This window comes from Poromitra crassiceps (genome assembly GCF_964638095.1).
Source record: "Poromitra crassiceps genome assembly, chromosome: 30".
In the NCBI taxonomy this organism is placed as follows: Eukaryota; Metazoa; Chordata; class Actinopteri; order Beryciformes; family Melamphaidae; genus Poromitra; species Poromitra crassiceps.
This window is the reverse complement of record NC_139652.1, coordinates 4428893-4451642: the sequence shown is the minus strand read 5'-3', so window position 1 is coordinate 4451642 and position 22750 is coordinate 4428893. Positions and strand designations below refer to the sequence as shown.

The window sequence follows — 22750 nt, the reverse complement described above, 5'->3', positions numbered from 1 at the left end:
TTTCCAGGCAGCAGAGTTAGCATTTAGCTGCTAGCCCAGCCCAGGCAGACAGGATCGGGGATTCAACCCCCACAGTGATGAACGCACATCTGAACATACTTCTCTGTACCTGCTTTTGAATCCCCAATCCTGTAGTGTAGAGCTGCAGCATCTTTCCCGCTGGTGAGTCAGGTCACATTATTGATTTTCCCCAACGCCCTATCGACACAACGCTACCGGAAGTCACATTTTGTCGGCATTCCCACACAGACCGTCTGTATCTATGGGCGTGCAAACACACAGCCAACAGCACTCAGGTAGATCTTAGGTAGATCTTGTACAGTTGAAAAATGTAAAAGTACATCTGAAGTGTCAAAACATTGGGCACCCCTAATCTAGATGGTTTTGGTGTGAGTTGTCGAGTTTTGGAAATATCGGCCATGAGCCGAACATCAGAGCTCTCACCAAGAAGGCACAACAGAAGATTCTCAAAGTGCCAAAAGAATCAACGATGGTGCTCTTCTACACCTCCACTGTCGAATCCATCCTCACCTCCTCCATCGCCATCTGGTATGCTACTGCCCTCCAGGAAGTCTGCAGACTGCAGCATAGCATCTACCAAGCTGAACAGGTGGTCGGATGCAGTCTGCCATCCCTTTAGGACCTTCACACCACCAGGACGCTGAAGCGCTCTGGGAAAGTCATGGTCGACCCCTGCCTCCCAGGCCACAAACTGTTGGCAGAAGCCTGAGGTCTGGCAGAACCAGAAACTCTCGTGACAAGAACAGCTTCTTCCCAACTGCCATCTGCCGTTAGGGGGGTACGGTGGTGCAGTGGTAAGCGCTGTCGCCTCACAGCTCGAAGGTTCTGGGTTCGATTCTCACCTGGGACGCTGTGGGCACTGGAGTTGTGACCCCCCCCCCCCCCATATCTTCAGTGCCTACTGCCCAGGTGGGCTATCTCGTCGAAAGGGCCTTTCTGTGTGGAGTTTGCATGTTCTCCCCGGACCCCCCAGGGGGTTCCTCCGTACATAACCCCCCCACTAAAAACATGCAGAAGATCGTCATCCGACCAGTGACGACAACATCTGAAGTTGGTCCAATGATGGTCCAATGATGGTCCCCGGGCGCTGGAAAGAAATAGCGACCACTGCTCCTGGCCTGCCCCCTGGAGGAAAGGACAAGTCTGGATGGGTCAAATGCAGAGGACATATTTCACCGGCCACCGTCAGCATGAGTGTGTGTAGTGGCCGCATGCATGTGTTGTAGTGTTCGTGTGACAATAAAGACGGGCTGCCGTCTGAAATCGTGTTTAAATCGTGCTTCTTCAACAAGGCCCAAAAGCCCCCACGAATAAGGACTTAATCTAGATCTATAATTTTTGCAGTAAAATATTTTTCATACAAGAATCCATTTCATATAAATGAGATATGAGACCTTAGAGAAGAGGAAAAACATTGTTGTGTTTTGTTCTACGTCCGGTAGGGGTATCTCCAAATAGTGGGGGCATTGTCACTAGCCTCACAGCCTAGCCTCAGCCTAGCATTCACACTCACCGCAGCCAGGCTGACTAAGTGATGTCACAAGTGTTACACTGTACGCCCAGATGGCTTTTTATTGAGTATGTGTCAGCTGCTTTACAAAACCCCCTCTACATGCAGCTATGTGTGAAAAAAAGAGAGAATCCTATTGGGGTGGGGGGATCGATACAGCATAGTATCGCAATATTTTGTGGGCAATATATCGGATCGTATCGAATGCTAAGTATCGTGATATTTTATTATACAAAATGTCAAGTACAAACAACATTTATGACAGGTTTTTATGACAGTGTTGGTCAGTCTGTCTGCTTGACAATCCCATTGTACTGCAATAAAAATGATTGACGTGACATGAACTGACTGGAAACTTTATCTCAGATAAAAACAAGATGTTGACAGTTTTTTTCCTTTGGGGACATAATGTGCAGTTGAAAAAAGGTAATAAATCGCAATATATCGCAATACTATCGTATTGTGATAATATTGTATCGTAGGGGATCTGGTGATTCCCACCCCTACATACCAGCCCCACACGTATGAATGCAAAGTGGTCTCCAGGCTGCACCGTGCTCTTCAAGACTCCCAGGCAGCTCATTCACTTGGCGGTGGCAGAGATGATACAACAAAGACGGTGACACAAAGCACATCTGAGACTGATGCCACGCTGTCAGAGATCATGGACATGTGCTGATGATGTTTGTGTCCTTTATTCAAAAGCTGCCCATGTAAACATAATGAGGAGGTTTGTGCAAATTAGGGAAAACAAAACTAGACAACGGAGAAACGCTTTACAAAATTCAAGGACATTTTGGGACAGTTTGGATGGGAAAACCTACCCCGCATACTAAAACGATGAGTGAAAAAAAAAACTGGTTCACCAGAATCATGTTGGCGCGTATGTGGGAACAGGCAAGCAAACCACACACACGTTTTTTGGAAATGTCATAAATTATACTCCTATATAATACTAGAAATATTGCACGTTCAAAAAAATACGTAGAGTGAGAGACAATGTTATTGTTTGGAAGAAATGATCTGCACCCTTGTTCCATACGAGACAGTTAGAAAATACTTTTGGCTGCATGCACAAACAAAAACACGGCACGGTAGATCAGTGGTTAGCGCTGTTGCCTCACAGCAAGAAGGTCCCGGGTTCGAACCCCGGTCCGTCCCAGGTTCTTTCTGTCTGAAGTTTGCATGTTCTCCCTGTGTTTGTGTGGGTTTTCTCCAGGGAGCTCTGGTTTCCTCCCACCATCAAAGACATGTATGTTAGGGTTAATACTCCTGTCAGTGCCCCTGACCAAGGCAATGGTAAAAAGAACTGGAGTTGGTCCCCGGGCGCTGCACTGCGGCTGCCCACTGCTCCTAGTTCTAGGAAGGTTCCTAGTAGAGGATGGGTCAAATGCAGAGGATGAATTTCCCCAAGGGGATAAATAAAGGATAACTTAACTTAACTTAACAGCGTGCTCGCCTGTTTGCTCGCCTGTTTGCGTGCGTGCTCGCCTGCTCAACAGTGCATGCACGGGCAATTGTGAGCAGTGAGCCGTGCGCGCGCGGAAACCTCTCACCTTATTCTAGTTGTGAGCTTTTGGGGAAATGTGCATGTTGCGTGTCCATGTGTCCATGTGTCCATGTGTCCATGGACATTGTGAGATTTGCAATAAAGGAACGCAAAGTGATGCACCTTGAAAAATAAATGATTGTGTCATTGACAACGATTCACAATTATTGAGCACAATAGCAAGAAATTGGTATAGGACCCCCATACTAACGAACAATGGTTAGACATTACAAGAGAGATTTATACTATTGAAAAAAAGACCTATAAGCGTAGAGTGAGAGACAATGTGATTGTTTGGAAGAAATGGATGTTTTATGACACAGTGGAATCCTTATGGACTAACTGATACATAGATTTCAAGACAGTGCGTCTGCACCCTTCTTCCATATGAGACAGTTAGGAAACACCTTTGGTTGTATGCACAAACAAAAACACAATCAATATTCAAGTGTCAACAAAAGAAAGAGAGGAAAGTGGTTGGTTTTCGCCACTTTTCTGTCTGTAGTGTCTTCTCACTTGGACGATGCAGAAGCATGAATTGAATGACCTTGGTCATTTTAGGGGCGTGGCCATCTGGCCTAGGCCACATGCCAGGGCACATTGCTCTATTGACATTGTGAAGAGAGATTTTTCTGAAATGTGTGTTAAAATGAGCCAATGACACATCCTTTGCATAGAGCAGGTTATATTAAACTGAGACCACTGATGCTTTTAAAGTCCCTGGAAACCAGAAATATTTTTTTTTTTTATTTAGCATTTTGAGTTCATCACATCACAGGAACCTATGTTAATAAGCCACCAGCCAAATTTGAACGATGACGAACGTCGCAAAGTATATAAATTTAGGTTCGACAGTCATGGCAAAAGTCATGAGAATCAATTAGATTTTAGAGTGTATTTTCTCCCGCGGACTGTGTGGGCGTGTCCCGTCTGCAGCAGGTCTCAAATTTCCCTCTCTCTCTCTCTCTCTCTCTCTCGGAGGAGACCTGCTCGGAGGAGACCTCTCTCTCTGAGAGAGGAGAGAGAGAGAGAAGGAAAGAGAGATGGAGTGTGTGTGTGTGCGCGCCTGCGTGTGTGTGATTCGATTAAATCTTATGACGTGCTAAGCTCCTGCATTTTAGCACCGCGCGCACCGCTCTCTTCAATGAGGAAATGGAAATCCAGACCTTGTAGAAAAGTGTCGATTTTTTGGGGTTAGGGTTGAAAGTAATGTCAAATACTTTCTGAGGCACACAATTACTCACATAAGACCCTCAATTTAATAGTTAGAAGGTTTTTGTGGATTTTGGTTTCCAGGGACTTTAAAGCAACTGACAGTAGCAGGCTGGTAGCAGGGCACTGCCAAGGTGGCCTTAGGGGTCTCAGGGCATCACGGCCAGAGGGAAGGGCAACGGAGGCCATGGCCTCCAGGTAAATCCCACACTGTGCAGAAGCCAGTTTGGCTGGCCTGTTTTCAACGCACTATAAAAAACAATCAAACCGAGTATGGCTCAGACTCGTCAGACTCTCTGAGCCCATCTCCTCTGGCCAGGCAGCAGGAACAGCAGCACAAAGAACAAACTGTTAGTTGAGCACTTCATTACTGTTTGTAAAGCTTTCAGTGCTTCTCGCCTCCGTCTGAATAGGCACTCTGGCAAAAAAAAAAGGGAGAAAAAAATGCAATCCCTAGCCGGCCGCGGCGCGGCTAGCCTTGACTTTCTGGGCTCTTTCTCGGCGGCTGAAAGAGAAAAGCAGCCTCTCCAAACGGCACTCGCGCTCGGCAGAGGGAGGAAGCGAGGAGGTTGTCTGTTAATGAGTTGTTCTTCTAAAAGCCGGGCTGCAGCAGGCCTTGACCGTGTGCACCGCGCCTCCGCGCCGCCCGCACAAACCACAACGCCACTCCAAAACAGCAGGAAGAAACCGTGACAAGAAGAAGAAGCTGCATGCAGTCTGTCAGTCTGCAGTCAGATTCATGCAGAAGACAAGCTGCTACTGAATCACTTAAAGCATCGGTCCCCAACCGCCGGGCCGCGGACCGGTACCCGGGCCACAACACTGTTTGGTACCGGGCCAAATTGCCTTGTTGCTGAGATGTGCCATGCAAATAAACATGCCTTTCCTTCTTCTAAAATGTGTAAAAGAGTGAAAATAAAGAGAAATGCATGATGTGCCAAACTGTTGACTGGCGATGGATGGATGGATGTATGTATGGATGTATGGATGTATGGACAGGGGAACAGTGAAGTGGTCCAGAGAGGCTGGAGGACCAGAGGGACAATGGGGACGTGTGAAGCTTTGTGTGGGAACATCTGGGCCTCTCCTCTCCTCTCCTCGGCTCCTCTCCACTCCACGGCCAAAAGGCTGTTCTCTAATGAGAGGCAGCTTTCCTGTTAGCACAACTTCTAAACCTGTTGTGTGCCTCAACTCTCTCAATTCATTAAGCCCCTCTGCCTCATTAGCCCCGCCCCCTCCTGCCGCAGACCCTATTTAACAAGCAGCAGATAATCCCACAGGAACATAAAAGGCTGTGGAGGGGTGTGTGTGCTCACTCATGTCAAGGCAGAATAGCTGTCTTTCATGCAGTGCCGAGGGGGGGGGAGACAGTGGTCCTCCCCTGTGCTCTTGTCCCCAAATAGACAAACGAAGAGGTGAGGACTGCAGTGAGAGGGACCACTCCTTTAGCGCTGCGAGCGGGCGGATGGCCAGCTGTTCTGCCCGAAGAATCAGCTGTCCTTCAGACAGCGAGCAAGAAATAAAATACATCATCACAACTGATCAGTTTTACAGTTCAGAGTTCAGCTCTCACCATCCAGTTAAACCTGAGCGTGATATCTTCTCTGAAGCAAATCACAAGTTGACGTCTGTCTGTCTGTCTGTCTGTCTGTCTGTCTGTGTATCTTTTATGCACGCCCACAACCCAGGTCGGATTGGGCTGACAATTTGCGTGGATGTAGGTTATGATCCGGGGAAGGTCATGGGCAGGTTGTACAGTCCTGGAACCACCTGGAAAGTCCTGGAAACCACCTCACGCCCACACCCCAGGTTGGATTGGGCTGAAAATGTGGACCGCGGTGGAATATGGGCAGGTCATCAAGTCCTGGAACCACCTGGAGAATCCTGGAAACCACATCACGCCCACAACCCAGGGCGGATTGGCCTGAAAATATGTATGGCAGAGGGTTATGATGCGGGGAAGGTCATAGGCAGGTCGTCAAGTTCTGGAACCACCTGGAAATGCCTGGAACTACATGGAAATTCCTGGAAACCACCTCCCCACCTCCTACAGACTTTTAAAAACGTATTTTCCTGGTTCGCTCACACACATGCTTGTTTTAAATGGGAGAAGGCAGCAAAGTTTGTGAAGTGAAGTGAGATCCGCCCACCCCGACATACTACAGCCGCACTACACACAGTGGCCACTACGTCTCGATGGAGTCTATCTGAATGTGGCCTAAATGTGGAAGTGATTCTGGACCTGTTTGCAAGCAGTCCCCAATAATGCTACCGTGCTGTTTTCATAGTGCGGTGTGCAAAACAAAAATGCAATGTAAAAAGTAGCGAAATAGAATCAATTATTGAAATTACTCGAGCTGGAAGTATAGCATTATAAAATTGCAAATCCTCAAAGAAACTGCACAAGTAGAGTAATAAGGGTACTTGTACACCTCTGATGCTGGCTATGAGGCGCGGTGTGACAGCTTGTGGGGGGTCAGACACATTGTTGCTGCTAAATGAAGCGAAAGCGTTGGAGCTCAGGCTCTCTCTCCCCAGCCCCCCGGGCGAGCACAGGCTCTCTCTCCCCAGCCCCCCGGGCGAGCACAAAGAGTCTCTGAGGGCTGAGCCACTACGGGACAGGCTGTGTGTGTGTGCATGTGCGTGTGTGTGTGCGTGTGTGTGTGTGTGTGCGTGTGTGGAGGTGGGGGGGTTGTCTGTAGGCTCACGTTAGCGTGTCTACACTAGATGTGTCTCAGTGTAAACGATAAGCGGTGTGTGGTTTGGACGAACGCTCTGGCAGTTTGGTGTGATGTCACTTGGTGCCAGCCGGCGCGGTGCCGGCCGCCCGGGGCGGCGAGCGCGGACGCCGCTTCCTGTTAGAGGTGCGGACGGGAGACGCCGCTGAGCGGCAGGTGACGTGGAGAGGGGGGAGGTGGGAAATAAAAGCTCCTGTCACATCCTCTCTGCCAGGGGAAGTATGGGAGCTGACAGGTGAGAGCGCGGCCAGAGCGGTTGGATATTGTTTAAAAAGTGACGATACCAATTAGGAATGCACCGAGGTGAAAATTGTGGCCGATACCGATAACCGATATTAAAATTGCTGGTATGGCCGATAACCGATATTTACCGATGTCGATATGATCTGTATAAAAACACATTTCTATGATAATTACATTTTGTGCATACTGAAAAACACATGTAAACACTGTGAATTTGAAAGATTTATGCATTTCTTTATTTCCAAAACATTTGGAAAAGCCCATAAATCAATACGATACATTCGATACCTTTTTGCCGGCCCCGGAAGCGGCCTTACGGGCTATAGACTCCCCATCGTCGAAACACGCATGTCTGTGAGTGTTGAGCAGAAGCAGCAGCAGTCTGGGTCCGGCTTAGACTAGGCTTGCCTAGTCTTGTATCTTTTTTTACCCCATTCATTTTGTAATTAGGACTATATGGGTTGTAGTTGTAGCCAATCACGTCACACATCACATTAAACCAAAGAACGCTTGCGATGATTGGCTGCGAGAAAAAACAGACAAATCGTTTTTTTCCGCTTAGATCAGTGTACAAAAAGAATGTAATGCAGTAATGTAATGGATGCAGGTATGGTTTGCCTGGAGAAGCGGATAGTACTTGGCACTAGGGATGGGCAATGAATTTAGAATGTTCGAATAATCATTTTTATTATCAAGACCGACTTATTATTGAAAGCCGACAATCGTTTATTGAGAAAAAAATATTTTTCGGGGGTAGGCGAATTTCGACGAAAAGTCAACTTTGTCCCAGCAAATTTCGAATAGAAATGCCGATCCCTACTTCGTACTGGCTTATTTCAGTCGATACCTTATAAGGTGTCGAGCCCTAACGGCAGGTGACAGAGCAGAGGAGGGGAGGGGAGGGGAAGTAAAAGCTCTTGTCACATCCTGTCTGCCAAGGGAAGGATGGGAGCTGACAGATGAGCGCGGGGCGAGAGCGTGGGGCGAGCGTGGGGAGGTGCTGTGTCCCCTGGGCTCTGCTCACGCTCCTTTAACCCTGTCCCATCCAGACGCACCTCTGTCTCGTGTTGATGTTGACGTGCGGCTTCGCCTTCTCTTCTTCTCTTCCATCAAATCCTGCAGCTGCCGCTCGAAGCGTGTGTTGCGTGCAGCGCGGCCGCGTCCCTCTGACAGACAGCTCTGCTCACGAGGCTCGCTACGTGTCTCTGCTGCACCTCACATGTCAGTGTCCAACCAAGCTGTGATCTGTTCCACAGACACAGATCAGCCCCATCCAGGAAAGTGAGATTTACCGTCGCAATAATGAATGCAAATTCATTCATCATTCTCCGCAATATTTGCGGGGGCTTGCACATTTTTTGAAATTCCGGAGATTTCTCCGCAAAAACGGCAAAACAGGTTCCCCAACTTGCCAGTTCCCACAATTTTACAGATTTTTTTTTTCAAATCCCATTGTAATTTTTTAGAAAAGTTCCCATTAGGTAGTAGTTAGGTATTGCAATTTTTTGAGAAAAGCCGCTGCAAATTCAAACATTTTGGATCAAAACAAATAATCTTACAAAAAAATTAAAATAAATACACAGTACATATACTGTAAATAATCTGAAAAACGTTGCCGAGGGGAAATTGAATAATGCTATAGTTGCGCACACTCAGGTTACAGTACTGTAGGTAGGGAAAAATATAACAGAGACATTGGACATGTCCAATCCCAATTGGAGCGGGTACAGAAGAGGGCCTGTCGCATCATCCTCGGCCCCAACTATGACCACTACTCAACCGCCCTGTTAAAGCTAGGGCTCACTGACCTGGCTTCCCGACGTGAGCAGATCTGTCTGTCATTTGCCCAAAACCTCCAAACCTCCCAATTCGCCAACTGGCTACCCCCAACACGTCTGCAGATCTCTGGCCGTATAACCCGGAACTGTCATAAACTGAACAATCCCCTCACAAAAACACGCCGCCATCAGAACTCTCCCATACCATATCTGACTAGACTCCTGAACCAACATATTATCCCATAACATGTCCTGTTGATTTAGTTTGCTCTTGTCTATGCCTGAAGTCCCATTTTAGTTATGTGCTGTTTTGAATTTTTAACTTGTGTCGATGTCTGCTTTTTAACCTGTAAATTGGTAATTAATTCAGCCTACGGACTGCTATATGCCAATAAAGTACTACTACTACTTATAAGAAAGAATAGGAATAGACAATAAAACAATATAGAGCTAGCTATATACAATAAAGTGTCAACAATATGTGCCTTCCTCTACAGTTTATGAAAGTACTATTGAGTATGAAGTGAGAATATGTGAGGTACATAATGTTATATTACAGCAGTATGAATAATAATAATACAAAATAAAAAAATCTACAGGTCTACAGAGTATTTGTAACATTTTAACAGCTTATTACTTGACATTCTACAATGTAGCAGTTTGTCTTTGTCTGTAGATGTTGTTTTAACAGCTTATTATTTGAGATTCACATTGGGCACCTGCACCTCGTGTAATATGCAAGTAAGTAATATTCAAGTATGTTCATGAATTGTCACATAGACTCTATAGAGCAGTGGTTCCCAAACTGGGGTACGTGGAGGTACTTGAGAGAAAGGGGAAAATGGAAAAACTGAAGAATACATAATGAAAATAAATGAAATGTTAAAATCAATCTGCTCAGGAGGCACTAATTGCAACTATTTCACTCCATTTCTTATTTTATAATGGTATATTATGCAGTTTTCTACGCAACATGTTGTAGTCAGGTAAAGGCTACTTGGCTTCAGAAATCATGGAAAGTGAGAACTGGAGGCAACAAAGTTTGAGAACCCACTGCTATAGACAGTCTGCTAAATACCATAGTTGAATTGTTGGATGTCAACGAATAAGCTGTTGAAATGTTAGAAATACTCAGTTGTGGCAGACTATCCAAATTAAGTGTTACCCATTTTTCATATAAATAAATGTACAAGCTAATCATATCACAAATCCATTGGCCTGCGGTATTTGTAAAGTATTCTTCTGTTGATCATTATGTGTTGTGTTTTGGCCTCTTTTTGTGGTCTCCTCTCTACGACACGCCCTCCTGGGAAAAGTCCACTTCCGTAATGATGCTTGTTCCCCACCTCCGAGTCTCCCAGCCGTCCAAGGCCTCTCTCCCGTCCACGCCCCGCCCACTCAGCAGCAGCAGCAGCTCTGAATGGCCCACAATTATTCAAATCAGAGCTCCAACTGACAAAAAGCCAAGTGCGGCAATTTCCCCCCCGTCCATATGCAGCGATTAGCTGGAGAAGCTAATCATTACCGTTTCTAATTGACTAAATGAGTCGACAAAGAGAGAAAGCACAGATATCAGTAATTACCACGCGGGAAGTCAAGCAGGGGTTAGCTGTTAGCTGCTGGAGAGGAGAGGGGAGGGGAGAAGAGAGGAGGGGAGAGATGAGAGGAGGAGAGGAGAAGAGAAGAGAGGAGAAGAGAAGAGAGGAGGGGAGGAGATGAGATGAGGAGAGGGGAGGAGGAGTTGAGATGAGGAGAGATGAGAGGAGGGGAGGAGAGGAGGGGAGGAGAGGAGGAGATGAGATGAGGAGAGAGGAGAGGAGGGGAGGAGATGAGATGAGATGAGGAGAGATGAGAGGAGGAGAGGAGAGGAGGGGAGGAGGGGAGAGATGAGGAGAGGAGAGGAGGAGGAGATGAGATGAGGAGGAGATGAGATGAGGAGAGAGGAGAGGAGAGGAGGAGGAGATGAGATGAGGAGAGGAGGAGAGGAGAGGAGGGGAGGAGGAGATGAGATGAGGAGAGATGAGAGGAGTGGAGGGGAGGAGGAGATGAGATGAGGAGAGAGGAGAGGAGAGGAGAGGAGAGGAGAGGAGAGGAGAGGAGAGGAGAGGAGATGAGAGGAGGAGAGGAGAGGAGAGGGCGACAGGTGGCTCGAATTGAGCGATCAGGTCTGGGAAAGAAGTCAGGTCTCAGTCTCACAGGGCTTTCACAGCAGAAGCAGCAAAGCACATTATTTTGTGGGAGGCAACGCTAATGCTAACGCTAACGCTAACATCTCAGTGCTACAGAAACACATTTTCACCTTTCCACTTGCACTCACGGAGCCTCCAGCAGTTTATTAAACAATATGTCATCAGCCTATGGTTAGGCACTGCACTAGTTCCATACACATTCAGAAAACAGAATTAAAAGCCGTGACACAGAGAGCCTGGGCAGACGCTGAGCATCTGTAGTATTTGTGGTGTGGCACTAGTGGGCCTTGTGGGCGGGTTTTTCAGCGTCGGGTAGAGCCGCAAATCTGCCTGCTATTGGCCCATGATCACTGGACAGGCGACCTGTCAATCTCCCCCAAAACAGTCTTTTGCAACTTTTGATCAGACATACTGTATTCTCAATTAGAAGAGCTGGATTACAAAACGGCTTAAGTGAGCGTAATAGTCGGCGACGGTGGGGCGACGTATAGGGGGGGGGGGGGGGGGATAGATTCTTAGGTCGCTTTCACATATAAGCTGTTTGGTCCGCTTTATATAGTGCGGTTTGTTTGGGGTGGTGTGAAAGCATAAACGAACTCTGTTGCGGAACAAACAAGCAAACTCTGGTGGTCCGCTTGAAAACGTGGGCTTTTGCTTATCAGGTGTTGAACTTAGCTCTGAATCAATGGTGCCCAGCCTGTTATTTTGTGTCCTGTCGCATCATCAAGGTTCCGCTTCTGGCACCATGTTTATATGATGGATGTCCAGTCAGGTGATATGTTTAGACTCGTTCTTTATTGCAACTTAACGCCAGTAAAGCTTGTGCTTCTTCTTCTGCACTCTCTGCTTTTACTGTAGCTTTGCTGCATGCTTGGAACCCTGACTGCCACCTGGTGGCTAACTCCTGTAACAGAGGGCAGCATTTGTATTAATACAATATAATGGAAGTAAATTAATTTGTTTATTTTAATTATGGATCATAATACAATGCAATTCCAAATGCACTTTATTTTAAAAGTAGCCACACAGTGAGAAAAAAGAAAGTGAGAAAAAAGAAATCATGTATTAGGGAAAAAAAGTGATGCATCGATAATCATTTTGTCATCGAATCGTAGCCCTCTGAATCGTAATCGAATCGTGAGGTATCTAGAGATTCACACCCCTAGCGACGTAACAGTCTGCCTTCGTTGCCGCTAGTCCTTTGGAGTGAGGTTGATGTACAGTTCCAGCCTTAAAGGAGAATTTCGTTTTTTTTTAACCTGGAGCCCTCTCCTCACATTAATTATTATCTGACGACTCACCCAGTGTTCTCCGCAGCGATTTGGAGCGTCGTAGGCGTTGTTGTGATCTAAATAGTACTCCAAGCCAGTCCTTGAATGCGCTCTGTCGGGAACACATGGCAGCGTGCTGTTCCTCCATGTAAATAGACAGTTTTCTTCCCGTGTTCAACCCATATTGTCATTATATGATCCCTAAAGAAACATCAGACTGCTATTCACCCCCGGGCTATTTCCACTACTCTTTACAGGGATCTCACTTCCTCATTCAGGCTGAGTTTCACCAACTCTCGTCAAGTCAGTACACAGCCCAGCCGGCAGGAAAGTCTTGCGGGACTGAGCGCATTCAAGGACTGGCTTGGAGTACTATTTAGATCACAACAACACCTACGACAGTCCAAATCACTGTGGAGAACCCTGGGTGAATCGTCAGATAATAATTAATGTGAGGAGAGGGCTCCAGGTTAAAAAAAAAACGAAAATTCTCCTTTAAGTCATTTACACAAACATAAGATCTCAAGTCAAGACTTTAGAAACCTTTTCAAGCCATCAAAGTACAAGTCAGAGTCAAGTCCCAAGTCATCAGAACCCAACTTGTTGCCGTACGTAGCTGTGTGTAAGCTGGCAGACACGCGTGCGCATGTGCAGAACGGGTCGGGCAGCCAGTATGGATCAGGTACTGACAGATTGGCTCTGCGTAATAGCCAGAGTGGTGGGGGGCGGGGCCTACCTGTTGCCGTGGACGTGCGAGGCGCAGAAGGCGTAGCTGTAGTGCAGCAGCGTGGGGTCCACCAGCGTGCCGCTCTCAGAGTAATCCATCAGGTCCCTCAGGTAGCTCAGGTGACGGTGACAGCCTCGCACCCCAAACCGAGCGCAGTACTCATCCAGCACAAACACCTGGCCCGGAGAGAACCAGCCCTACACGCAGAGACACACACACACACAGACACACAAAGAGAGAGAGACACACACACACACACACACACACAGGCACACACACACACAGGCACACAGGGAAACATGGAATCAACTGGTGTTACTTCTTTTTATTAAGTAGTCTCTCTCACACAGGTGACCAGAGATATTTTCTTTGGACCGAACTTCACCCGCTAGCTAGCAGCTACTGTAGCTAGCTGCTGATAGCTGCAGTTTCATGTAGGAACTACCTAGCAGCTAGCGGGTGTATTTCGGACGAAAGAAAATAGTTCCTACACGAAACTGCTCACAACAAGTTCTGTGGATTATCTTGAGTAACCAGGTACCAGGATTTCTGGAAAGATACATTGCTGTTGAGTATCTCAAATGTATTTTTGGGGAGCTTTGAGCACCGCAAGCCAAGTGCCATCCACTTCCATTGTATTGGAGAGAAGGCAGATCTCTTTGGCCGATATCTCCAAAACCCAGGCAACTAACACAAAACTAACTACATGGATAAACAGCACTACAGGTAAGAGGAAAAATGTGTATTTTTGATTGTAGGGTTAGCCGTCCCTGTCCACAGAGAATCACAACTTGAAATACCTTTTGTCGGCCTCACCAGACAACAAGTATGTACAGTATAGCGCTATAACTTGGAAAACTAAACTCGCTAGCGATAGTAGCGATATGTTCTGCAATATTTGATTTCAAATGGGTTCACTTTTACATATTCTCGCTTGCCAGACTCTCTTCCTGCACCAGGAGAGAGGCTGGCTGGTAATACCTCCACTCTGGTATAGCGGGGAAAAGGCTCTGTTTACGTTTACAACCATCCACCGATGGTGGACCGGTCAGTCAGAGCGGGTCACAGCCAATGGCAGAGCTTGCAGGGAGCGGAAAGGGATTTTCTTCTGCTGCCGACTGAAATGGTCCGTACCAATGACAGAGCTTATACCAGCAGCCTGAAGTCAGACTAACCTTTACACAATCAACTTGTTTTCTTGGAAATAAATGATCAACATTTAATTTAATTTAAACTCAAATCTCTATGCTAAGAATAATGATACGAATTATGATTAATAGTTGAGAAATCTGATATCATTTTGAATAAAGGAATCTACCGCTACACTACCCGGACGCTCTACAATATGTTTCTGTCTCATCGTTTACCTGTGGTGTCACAGAGGTGGTGGGTAAATTATATCACTTGTTGCTGATAACGGCACCGCAGCTATATATATATTCAGGGTGCTAATTGTATCTTCCGTGCACACTAAGTTACAGCGCTGCTGAGCTGGAGGTTCAGTTCAGTTCAGTACTTTATTGTCCCACTGGGGTAAATTCGTCTTGCGACAGAGCACAAAGAAGAGGGTACAACATACAACAACAGGATACAATAGGATTATAGAGGCAGATTGATAGCCCTATTGTGCTTTTTTGACCAGTTTTTGACATGTTGCAGTGGAACAACCTCTTAGCCTTTGGTTCTTATCAATCTAAGTTCTTTGGCACAGAACCAGATGACTATACAAACAGAAAATAAACAATGTTTATGTGTCTCCAATGGTTATACAGGTAGGAAAACTGACTGGAGTGGGCCTTTAACCTCTAACTCTCTCTGTTTTTTTAAACTGTTCATTCACCCACACGTATGCTGCCTTCCACGCTAACATGTTGTTCATTCACCCACACGTATGCTGCCTTCCACGCTAACATGTTGTTCATTCACCCACACGTATGCTGCCTTCCACGCTAACATGTTGGCCCTCCACACCTGTCTCCAGTCATGTTAACGTGTCACCGTGAAGATCACACGTGTCCTGCACCACGCTCCACAGAGACGCGCTGCTCGCCGTGCTAAAGGTACATACAGGTAATTATAGGAGAGATAATGACTTGATAAGTGACATGTGTCTAAACTCTGTCTGAAGAGTAAAAGTGAAACTCTTGCAGCACTTCCCTGTTACCCGTTAGCACAGCCAACGCAAACACGTTTGACACGACGCTCACCTTTCACATGAAAAACTCAGACAATCCCCAAACCATCCAGCCATTAAACATGCCAGTCGAAGGTTAAGCCTCCACAATTAATTCACTGGGAGAAAGAGAGAGCTGCAAACAGACGAGGTGTGTGTGTGTGCGAGTGTGTCTGTGTGTGTGTGTCTGTGTGTGTGCGAGCGAGGTGTGGAGCGATCGGAAAATGCTGAAACCTTTATTAGCTCATTCATTCTGCACATAATAATAACTAAATTAGGCGTGAAACTTACAGCGCTAATTAAGATTCCTCACCGAACCAATATTAACAAATTAGCACCTCCGTCTAGCCACCCCACCCACCCACCCACCCACACACTGACAGCTCCCTCTGGCTCTCCGCCTGCAGGCGAGACCAGGACTGGCAGGAAGCATCACCGTTTTATTTTGCCTTCCCAGATCCTCAACCGTTTCTCTTACAAAATAACAGCAGCAGATTATTAATGAAAGTCTTTGGCTGATGAAATAGTAACACACTTACATCCTGGATTTTCTATATTTCTCAGATATAATTGTTGTTCATTTTGCTTCATGATAACCGTCATTATAACCGACCTTACAGAACAACTCAGTCGTACAACTCGGCGACTGCTCATCTTCAGACCAAGAGGAGCAGTCGCTCGAAACGACACTTTCTGTGGATATGGCTAATGAATGAATGAATAAATAATAAATAAATAAATGAATGAATGAATAAATAAATGAATAAACAAAGGCATAAATAAATTAATGAATAAATTATTAAGACGGGAGCTGCAGTGTGCGGACATTCATGTTTCTTTAGACTCAGGAGCTTTAGCACTGTTAGTATTTTGACAAACCTCTTAAACATGACATGACATTACACTACATTAAACCTGTTAGTATTTTGACAAACCTCTTAAACATGACATGACATTACACTACATTAAACCATAGTATTTTGACAAACCTCTTAAACATGACATGACATTACACTACATTAAACCATAGTCTCTTCTTGTATTTCCTGATGCTCTGATTCTTGTCTGGAGGTGAAGCGGGCGGAGCATACTGATCTATATTGAGAATGATCAAACTTCATCTTTATTCCAAAACGTATCAAAATGCTAAAGCCGTGAGGACTGAGACATACAGACGGCAAAAAAACTTTTGCTCCTAAATTGTCACTTAAATCGTTTTAGAAAATGTTATAATATATAATATATATATATATATATATATATACATAAAAATATACAGTATATGATATATGATTATTCCGTGCATATATATACATATATATATATATATATATATATATATATATGCACGGAATAATCATTTGATCCCTTGTCGATTTTGTAAGTTTGTCCACTGACAAAGAAATGAACCGTCTATAATTTGAATGGTGGGTTTATTTTAACAGTGAGACAGAATATCTAAAATATCTATCTATCCAGAAAATCACATTATATAAAAGATAGAAATTGATTTGCATTTGATTGTGTGAAATAAGTATTTGATCCCCCTAACCCTATATATATATATATATATATATATATATATATATATATATATATATAGACAGTATATATATATATATGATTTAGTAAAGCCTACGCTTTACTAAATCAGATGTTCATCATTAGAAAAAGCCTGATACACCCCCCCCCCCTCCTCCCCCGTGATCTATTAATATCACACGCAGCGTGTCTGCCGGCAAGCGGCCCGTCGGCTGGCGTGAAGCTACAAGATGTTCCTCTGTGACAAACAGATGGTGAACTCCAGTCTTGGCGTTGACCGCTCAATTAGTGTCTAACGAGCCGACTGCCTCGTTAGCTCATTTAGTGGCTAACAAGCCGACTGCCTCGTTAGCTCGGCAAGCCGTGGCTGCCTCTCCGTGACGGCGCGCCGCATCCGCCGGCGTTGGCCGGGAGCGACGCCGTGCAGTGAGGTTTGAACAGAGGTAAGATAACCAAGAGAAAGTATTCTGTGACTTAGATTGGATCAAAGTAGAAAAAGAGAGGGTTTAATATAAACTGGTAAAAACACAGTTACAGAATTCACTCACAATAGTGCAAAATTTAAGATAAGTGTGCATATGTGAATTCAGTCACAAAGTAAAAATATGCTAATAATGTTGCACTGTGACCTTTTGGATCTTATATGTGACTTTGTGATGCTCTTTTCTTTTGATCCATTTCATGTAAAGCACTTTGTATTGCATGTGTGTAATGTGTAGGGCGTTTCCAAGTCTGAGACTGTGGGCCTCCCCCCAGACAAAGCTTCCTCGCTCAATGCCTATGATGATAATGTTATTCGATCCCATATTCACCTTATGTAGCCACGCCCATTTGACCCGGTTGTGTGGTCGTGTGACGACTTCCGGCTAAAAAAGAAAAAGAAAAAGAAAATGGCTGGCTGCTCCAATATCATCTAACTCTGAATTAACTAATAATTTAGCCAATTGTATGTAACATACCAAATAAAAGCAAACGGCAATGTCTAAGAATGCAACGCCATGTAACTGGCTCGTTAAGTCTCGCATTCCAGGGAATTACGTTAACGTCTGCAGGTCTTATAGACGTAAGTGGCTCGAGCGCTCGGAGGAGATAAAACTATCTGAAGCTTTCTTTGTTGGAGTCCAGGTATGTTTTACAAGAAAGTGCTCGTCATTGTCGACGATAATGTTATCTGACCTGGCTAACAGTGGATACTCTGGTTGCTTGCTGTGTACCGAGCACAAAGTAGTAGGCTACGTTCTTTGTTTTACCCCCTGCACTGTCCGCTACAAAAACAACTCTCTTCTTCATGACGTTCTTTCATATTTGGCGCCGTGACCGCCGGAAGTGTTAACACGACCCGGAAGAATTTGGCCGACCCCCGCGTCTGAACATAAGGTGAATAGACACTCAACACTTGAGCCAAGTTAGCCAGAAATTGGGGGGAGTGGAATAAAATCCCAAACTAAATTAAATCTACTAAATCTCTGAATAGTTTTAAAAACCTTCTAAAAATATTCATGCGTAAGCTGCAGTGATATAGTGCAGTCTTTCTTGGACTGGTTTTTGAACTTGTGTTGTTTGTATCTCCTTATTTTTGTTGATTGTTCTTTACTGATGTTTTTTCATGTATTGTACTGTACTAGGCATCTCGCGCGCTCGGCCGCCCTGCAGCTCGGCCGCTGTGTGGCCTTGCCTGCCCTATTGGCGCACGCACAATGTCTCCCTCCCTCAGTCTCTCCCTCTCCTCTCTCTCCCGTGAGCCTCCTCAGTCTCTCTCGTGAGCCTCAGACGGATGACATCACTGGTGACATCATCACTGATTACATCATCATTGTATATCATCACTGATGACATCAGTCAGTGATGTCATCAGTGACATCATCACTGAACAATAGCCTTGTGTGTGAAGTGAATTTATGACATCACTGATTATGTAAACAGTGGGACAGACAGAGAAACAGAGCCCTAGCTGCCTTTTATATACTGATGATTATTGTGTATTGTAGTGTCATTCCTTTTTCTGACCTCAGGACCACAATAGAAATACGTTTAATGACTGTATTGTCATATCCTTGAGTTGTTTTATACTGTATGTTGTAGTTGTAGTTGTAGTTAGTTTATTGTCCACCAAAGTGGAAATTCATCTTTTGTCTCATCATATACACAAAAACAATTAGACAGCAACATTAACAACAGCAACATTTACACACAAAAAACATCTTAGTAGCAAATAAAGGACAGCAGTGGCATAATACATAGCATAATAGGCTAGTCTAACGAGGCATATTCTCATTCAATACCCTGATTGCAGTTGGTATGAATGAGTTCTGAAAGATGTTACGCTTGGCCTTAGGCACTCTATATCGCCTGCCTGAGGGGAGCAGTTCAAATTCGCTGCAGAGAGGGTGTGAGGGGTCGTTTACTATTTTTACAGCTTTTTTCCTGACAGCTTCCTTGTAGATGTAGCTTAACTGTGTCTGTGGCTTCCCTATGATTTTCGAGGCTAGATTCACTACTCTCTGCAGCTTACATTTATATTTTGTGTTCAGATTGCCGAACCACATAGTCATATTGAAGGTTAGGATTCCCTGGATGAGGTTCTTATAAACCATCTCCATAATGTGCTTGCTCACTCCAAAGGAGTTGAGTTTGCGTAATAAATGGAGGCGTTGATTACAGGTTTTAAAAATGTAATTAGTATTATCGCTGAAGTTGAGGTTACTATCAATAAAGGTGCCTAAGTATTTAAACTTGTCTACCATCTCTATAGAGTGTCCTGTAATGTTAAGAGGCTGCACAGGGTCATTTCCATGAAAGACAAGTTCTTTTGTTTTTGTCAGATTGATCTCCAGGAGGCTGAGATCACACCAGTTATGGAGAGAAGATACATGTCCTCTATATGTTTCCTCCCCATCTATATCCCCCTTCTTTAGTAAGGCAACCAAGGCCATGTCATCTGCGTACTTGAACAGACTAAAGTTCTCCTGATCCAATTGAAATTCATTGGTATACAAAGAAAAAAGTAAGGGGGCAAAAATTGTCCCCTGCGGCGCCCCCGTGTTAAGCACTGTGATGTCAGACCGAATATCATTGACAAGGACCTGTTGGGGGCGGTCCGAGAGAAAATCTCTGACCAGATGTATGATACCCCCATTTATCATACATCGTATGCCTGTTGTATTGTATTTTTTTAATTTGTCAAATCAATTCATTCGTCCATTCATTCATTCACTTCCATTCACTGAGCCTCCCATGAAATTGCATGGAGCTTACCCCCCCCCCCCCCCACCGCCACCCCCCCAGGGGAGGCCCGCCTCCCACTTTGAAGACCTCTGTGCTATACAAATAAACTTGCCTTGCCTCTATTCTCTCCGGTGCACCAGATACTCAGCAGTGTGTTGTTGTCGCTAGTCAAGTTATTTTGATTGTATCTTGTCAGATGGACAAAAGCATCATTAGCTACAAATAAAGATTTCAGAGCCTCTTGTTTGTCCGTTTTCTGCAAGGTGGCGGGTTCAGCTCTCCATGTGAGCGCCGCCGATCCTCTGGTCTGCAGATATTTCTCATTAATAGCATCATAACATAGCTTTTCTGAGACACACTCAGGTTTGAGGAGCGGAGCAGTAATGACACTACAGACGCCCTGCTGACTCTGAGCTGAGACTCACACAGGAGAGAGGGGGACACACCATCCTCACTCAGGTAAAAGGGCAAATACTCGTCTAAAAATATACTGCTGTAAAAGTATCACTTCAAATCCTTTAGTCATGTCCAAGTATAAAAGCACAGTGTCTCCATACCCTCCACTCTCCAGAGTTGTATTTAGTGTGCTGAGGTCCATTGTAAGCTGTGTGTGGTGTCTGGAAACAAAAACACTAGGGTTCATTTTGCAGCATCTCTCTGAGCCTTACCAACAGGCTGCTTCTGTCACCGTGACTTTAAAGATGAGCTAATCCCAAAAATGACTTTTTATTTTAGTTCAGATAACTGGGTATTCTGTGCACCTATTTAATAATGTATGCAAAAAAATAATCATCACAAAAACCAAAATTTCTTTCGTTTTTCACACTTTTTCATTCATTTTTCAGGATTTCATTCATAACTGTAATCTACAGTATGGTGACGTAACGAAGAACTATCAAATGTCTACCCCATTTCAACCAATCACATCACGACATGGCAGCTGTCAATCAATCTTCATTTCGAGGAGAAAATTCTGCAGGCAAGATCGCTGCCGGGCAGACTTTTCTAAGCCCATAAATTCTACGGTAATTTCTTCATCTAATGTAGAATGCATAGGACATGTAACTGGTTTGTAAACTCGCAAACTAATATCTGTTTTCCGTCCGATGCATCACCGTCACTCTCTGAGACCCGGTTCACGTGGTCTTTAAGGTTTGGTAATATTAACAACCCTCTCTTCTGACTGGCTAATCGTTTCAAGAGTGAAATGTAAGACAGGTAGGGAAAACTAACTAGTAATAAACGACAACTGTTCAACAGCTTTGAAAAAAACACTTTGTTATTTCTTACAAGAATGATAATGACCTTTGTGACGCCACAAAGTGATGAAATTCCAAAGGGCTGGTTTAGAGGCTGGCTCTTCTAATATGGATTGTGTGGATTGAGTTTTGACACTAGTCTGCAGCTCAGATCAGAGATGTTCTCTGCTTCTCGCTCTCTCTGTCCCCTCATTACTTTCTGGTGTCGCTTTGCTTCCTGGATGGAAGCTGTCTGACACTGAGCCCAAAAACACAGAATAAAGTGACATCGAATACGACATTCGGTGACACCGAAAAAAGAACAAAAAGCAGTTGACAATTTCCTGAGAGTTGAAAATCTAGTGAGTAGAATGTATAGATGTTTTATTTTGAAATGTAGAGGGTAAAAGTAAAGTCTTAAGTAGAAAGTAAGTTAAAGCCCCGCCCCCTCCTGTTTCCACCTGTTTATGTTCTAGGAGCATCTGTTGTACAGTCGGACGTCATCTGATTCTGTGCTACGCTGAGTCGTGCACGAGAGCGGGCTGAGTCGTGTACGTGAGCGGAGTCATGCACGTGAGCGGGCTGAGTCGTGCACGTGAGCAGGCTGAGTCATGCACGTGAGCGGGCTGAGTCATGCACGTGAGCAGGCTGAGTCGTGTACGTGAGCGGAGTCATGCACGTGAGCAGGCTGAGTCGTGCACGTGAGCAGGCCGAGTCGTGCACGTGAGCGGAGTCATGCACGTGAGCAGGCTGAGTCGTGCACGTGAGCAGGCCGAGTCGTGCACGTGAGCGGAGTCGTGCACGTGAGCAGGCTGAGTCATGCACGTGAGCAGGCTGAGTCGTGCACGCGAGCAGCCTGAGTCGTGCACGTGAGCGGAGTCGTGCACGTGAGCAGGCTGAGTCGTGCACGTGAGCGGAGTCGTGCACGTGAGCAGGCTGAGTCGTGCACGTGAGCGGGCTGAGTCGTGCATGTGAACAGGCTGAGTTGTCGTGCACGTGAGCAGGCTGAGTTGTCGTGCATGTGAACAGGCTGAGTTGTGCACGTGAAGGGGACAAGAGATATGAAGGCGGAAAGCAGGCGGGCGGTCAAACTGGGTCACTGGCTTAAAGACAGAAGGAGAGTTAAATATTGATCTTCAGATGTTTCCAGTTCACTGATCAACTTCCATGATCCCATCACCGTCTTCTTTCTGCTCCACCACACCTTCGGGGTGGGGGCCACAATCTGGACCAAGACATAAACTCAGTCAACTCAAGTCAGCTGGAGACTTTCCTTTATCAAATGTTTTCACTTTTCAACGACAGAATAATTGATGTCTTTCAAATAGTTATTA

General features: G+C 45.2%; 1 protein-coding gene across 1 annotated transcript in view; it reads right to left on the bottom strand.

Annotated features, from left to right (window-relative positions):
* LOC310800600 (calcium-dependent secretion activator 2-like) overlaps window positions 1–22750 on the bottom strand; it is a 184976-nt gene that overhangs the window by 100200 nt on the left and 62026 nt on the right. The window contains exon 11 of the mRNA XM_083663223.1: window positions 13248–13435. Coding sequence (XP_083519349.1) covers window positions 13248–13435 — 188 coding nt within the window. The remainder of the gene's footprint in view (window positions 1–13247; window positions 13436–22750) is intronic.